The 1,847-nt window shown below is 59.0% G+C and overlaps 2 protein-coding genes across 2 annotated transcripts; one reads left to right on the top strand and one right to left on the bottom strand.

Moving 5' to 3' along the window:
* Positions 1-835: 835 nt before the first annotated feature.
* Positions 836-1,320, top strand: SPRG_17739 (hypothetical protein; the record flags this gene model as incomplete). Its single annotated transcript, XM_012357193.1, has 2 exons — positions 836-929; positions 989-1,320. 2 exons carry the CDS (start codon positions 836-838, stop codon positions 1,318-1,320), a joined length of 426 nt encoding a protein of 141 aa, XP_012212583.1.
* A 79-nt stretch (positions 1,321-1,399) lies between these two features.
* SPRG_17738 (hypothetical protein) lies at positions 1,400-1,840 on the bottom strand (the record flags this gene model as incomplete). The annotated part of the gene is made up of 1 exon (XM_012357192.1): positions 1,400-1,840. The coding sequence occupies one exon, from the start codon at positions 1,838-1,840 to the stop codon at positions 1,400-1,402; it is 441 nt and encodes a 146-aa protein (XP_012212582.1).
* Positions 1,841-1,847: the final 7 nt, after the last annotated feature.

Genomic DNA, 1,847 nt, shown 5'->3' with positions numbered 1-1,847 from the left:
GGCTACGGGGCGCGGGCGTCGGCTGCGTCTTCTTGGCCATGCTTCGTATCTTCTTGCGAGGCAATTTGTAGAATGAGCTGGAAGCTGCAAATAGCTCCCATCCCAACTTCAACCATATCGCACCCGCCGGTTCCACCAATCCAATGCGTCGAAGCTTACATTCCACCAATCAGACGCCGCCGGATAGATACTGGCAAACCAATCACAACGCTGCGTTTCTACCCATCTGGTACCGGTCCCCGAACGTTCTCACCATCTTGGTCAGCGGCAACGACGGTACTTGGCCGTCCGCCATCGACGCCACCGACTGCCTGCCTGTACGGGCCAAGTCGGAGGAGCAGCTAGGTCATGCCTCCAGTGCTATTTACGTAAAGCAGCATCGATGGGTGCAGGCGACATAGATAGAGCTAGCGCGTGTTCTCGTCTGCTCAGAACCCGCTTTTGCAGAGGCCCCGTGCAGAAGACCTCGAAGCGGCTGCATGCAACACATGTAGTACATGCGTGGAATGTATCAAAGATCGATCTGGACGGCAGCTGCTCGTCTAGTTAGTCAAAACCATCGTTCTACTAGTCGATGTGGAGGCGATTTCAGCGAGTAGCTTGCGTGTCGCGGACCAATGACGTGGCACGCGCATCTTATTCCGCTGGCTTTCTTTGATTATTACATACAAAGTACAAGTAAACATAAAACGTGCGGGAAATAATCAGCCTTTGTCGAATAGAACGGACTCGTTTATCCGGATACATTCGGCTTGTTCTTGGAAAAGCGACGCTTGGTATCCGGATATTCGGCCGCCACGACGAGCGTCAATCCTTCTTCGAGGCAAGCCGCAGCATGAAGCTCAACCCGAACGCAACCTCCTTTGTACCGACGTGGTCGTCGGCGCCGCCCGCGCCGCCGCCGCCTCCGCCGATGACCGCGACCCGCAGTACACAAGCGAGTGGGACAGTGCTAACGGCGGGGGCTGGGCCGACGACAATGGCGCAGACTTTTGCGACGACGCCGAGATTGACGAGCTCCTCGCTGAGATCGAGCGCGTCCAAATGGAAGAGGAGCTGAGCCGTGAATACAACGAGCTTAAGGCGCAGGGCAAGACGGAAGAAGCGGAGCTTTGGAGCCGCTGGATGGTCTCGCCGCCGTCGCCGCTCTCGCCGCCCGCGCCGCGCCAACACAAGAAGCACACGCACCATCCGCAACCCTCCCAGTATGGCAAGCAACCATATCACAACAGCTACAAAAGCCGCAGCGGCCCGTTGTACAACCCGCGCGGCACGTACGCACCGCACAACCCTGTCACGGCCTCGGTGCCGTTCCAGTAGGTAGACGCGCCACGTGTAGATTCCCAGCCTCGCCCCGTATAGTAATTAGCACCTTACCCCATTGCAATATTTGTTCGACTTAACCAGCAGTCGCGTCGTCGACGAGCAGCTCGTACGGGACATGGCGGTGGAGCTGCTTGACGCGCTTCCCGTGATGGTGGTGGTTGCCGTGTGTTTGCTTGGGCGGCGACAGACTCGCTGCCTCGCCGGACGACGCTGACACTGCATGTCGGCTCTTGTGCACGTGGTGCCGCTTGTGCTGCGTCGGGAGCTGCGTCAAGAAGACGCCACCCGCTTCCCCAAACTGGGCCAAGGAGAGCTCGTCATCGCGCCGCGACGGCTCGGGCTCCTTCCTCGGCTCGCTTCGCTTGGGGCTCACGCTCTTGTTGCACTTCTTGCGCTCAAACGCTTGGCGCGCACGTTGGATCTCGAGCATGCGGCGCTCCATGGTCTGCAGCAGCTGCAACTTCTTCTTCGACTCGGACACGGCGCGGAGGCTCACAGCGCCCATCTTGGACATACCGGCG

This window comes from Saprolegnia parasitica, assembly GCF_000151545.1.
Source record: "Saprolegnia parasitica CBS 223.65 unplaced genomic scaffold supercont2.779, whole genome shotgun sequence".
Classification (NCBI taxonomy): domain Eukaryota; phylum Oomycota; class Saprolegniomycetes; order Saprolegniales; family Saprolegniaceae; genus Saprolegnia; species Saprolegnia parasitica.
The sequence above is the reverse complement of the archived record's forward strand: the minus strand, read 5'-3'. Positions and strand labels throughout refer to the sequence as shown.